At 36.0% G+C, this 2,330-nt stretch overlaps 1 protein-coding gene across 1 annotated transcript in view; it reads right to left on the bottom strand.

Annotated features, from left to right (window-relative positions):
• The window catches only part of LOC106521888 (interleukin-6 receptor subunit beta), a gene marked incomplete in the record, with an annotated part of 19,323 nt that extends 17,311 nt beyond the window's left edge, over positions 1-2,012 (bottom strand). The window contains 2 exon segments of the mRNA XM_014014644.1: positions 633-877; positions 1,989-2,012. Of these exon segments, the coding sequence (XP_013870098.1) occupies positions 633-702 (70 nt within the window).
• Between the last annotated feature and the right edge of the window lie 318 nt (positions 2,013-2,330).

Here is a 2,330-nt window from a genome sequence, read left to right as displayed (position 1 = left end):
TGATCTAGTATACCGCAAAGGAAATGAGTGGATTTAACATTGTTAATGGGAATATTATCAATTTCTATTTTCAATGAATTAGAATTAATACTGAAAAACATATAACTTGTTTTTTTATGTTAAGTGACAATTTGTTGAACTTGGACCAAGTGGATAACTTGTCAAGTTCTTCATTAATTGCCTTTTAATTAAAATTTCAGGGTTATGTGAGAAAAAACACACTTGTATCATCTGCAAATAAGATTTTAGAAAGTTTATCTGAAATACCAGGAGGTCGTTAACATATAAATAACAAGGGACCCAGGATAGAGCCCTGAGGTAAACCACACTGAAGAGCAGAATTCTGAGCAGAACAGTAACTCTGGTCACTACAAAACTTCTGTTGGGATGAAAAGTGCAAACTAGAAGCACAAACAAAAGCCTGAAACTGTGCTCAGTGCTGCAGGACTAAAGCAAACCAAACTTTGAACTGATCAATAAAACTGTGTGAAATAAAAAAAAAAAACAGAAAAACTGCTGCTGAGTATAAAGAAATGCCTGAATTCTCACAAGTAAAACAATATATTCAACATATTTTCATTTCAGAAAGTCAGTTCAGTTAAATCAACTGATTTAATGTGGTTGAAACTCACCAACAGAAAACACACGGAGGACGCTCGTCAGAGTCCAGAGCAGTTGGAGGTTTAAAAACCAAAGGTTCATTTTAAAACCGTTCAGTCTTAAACAGGAGCATCCATCAGGTTCCTGCAGCTGCAGCTGGATGATGAATCCCACAGAGAAGAAAGCCTCGAATGAGGAAGATGAACTCGGTGTAACTCCCTCACACCAACGCTGCTCAGGAAGTTGCTTCACTCTCGTTACATCACCTCACAGTAAACTGGTGACAACAGTTTGACCAAACAAAATGAACATTTATGAGTTTCCCTCGGAGGCAACAGCTCGATAAGAATCTCCTGGTTTTGGTTTCAGCAGAAAAGTGACTTTACTAAGAAGAACATCCGTTCTTTAAAAACTTTATTATGAGTTGTTTCAGATGAGTTTTCTTTAATAAAGCTGCCTCAGAAATAAATAATACACTTTTTTTATGCTGCTACTTCCTTCAGATCAGGGACGACAAACTCAGTTACACAAGAGCCAAAACAAGGAACTTGCTCAATTTTATCAATATTTGTTGAAAAAAGTATTTAAAAATAAATTAACCTGTTTTTTTTAGATGGAATAGGTTAAATTATTCATGTAGAAATGTTTTTTTTCAGTAACATAATGGAATCTAGATCATGTGACGCATATAAAAAGGTTAAATTTAAATTTAAGACTGTAGCACTATCCAACATTTTTCATGCATCGTGCAAAATACACTTTTTAGCTGTTCAATACATTTTGTTGTCTGCAGAAAAGTAAAATTTAGTCTCTCCTGGTGCTGCAAACACATCTTTATTTCCTGTTTGGGTCAGATTTTTCAGCCTGTGAAGTTTTCTCTATTTTCTATGACGTTTTCGTTATGTTAAATTATCTGCGATGGAATTACCAAACAAGGCCTCAGTTCTGGGCTGCAGCCGACGTTAAACACATTGGTCAGAAATCTGGTCACCCACTTTCAAGTGGTTTTACTGTGGTATTTTGTTGCAAATCATTTTTAAAGTTAACCGTGTCCAATACACTTCAGAAAATTCTTAAACAGATAAATATACATCTTATCAACAAGTTTCACTGCAGACTTGTTCAACTGTTTAAGAAAGTTTTAGGTTTAGCTGACGGCCAATGGCCAGCTGCTAATACTGTATGTGAGACAAAGGCAGATTTTTAAATTAAATACTTTTTTATAGCTTAAACAGTTATTAATGAAAAGTTGATATGACTGGTGCAGTTAAACATGTTAACAAGTATATTTGTATCTTTAGTATCTTAACACGTATCTTTATTTTTAAAGATTTTTTCTCTTTATTCTTTAAAATGTAAATGTTTCAAACTGCTGGTTTGAGACTTACTAACTACAATTTCCTCGTCTTCTGGTTCTGGTCAGTCTCTGGTTCTGGTCAGACTCTGGTTCTGGGTCAGACTCTGGTTCTGGTCAGACTCTGGTTCTGGGTCAGACTCTGGTTCTGGTCAGACTCTGGTTCTGGGTCAGACTCTGGTTCTGGGTCAGACTCTGGTTCTGGGTCAGACTCTGGCTCCAACATGTAAAGCTGGGTGGACAAGTCTTCTGTTGCTGACACCTTTGAATTGAATGATAAACAAAATGTTGCAGAAGCTACTGTAGTGATATAGAAATATGCCTAATTCCACACAAATAGTTTCCAGGTGAGAAGTTCCGGTTCTTGAAGTGGGCG

Source organism: Austrofundulus limnaeus, unplaced genomic scaffold (assembly GCF_001266775.1).
Source record: "Austrofundulus limnaeus strain Quisiro unplaced genomic scaffold, Austrofundulus_limnaeus-1.0 Scaffold117, whole genome shotgun sequence".
NCBI lineage: Eukaryota > Metazoa > Chordata > Actinopteri > Cyprinodontiformes > Rivulidae > Austrofundulus > Austrofundulus limnaeus.
This window is presented reverse-complemented; position numbering and strand designations above follow the sequence as displayed.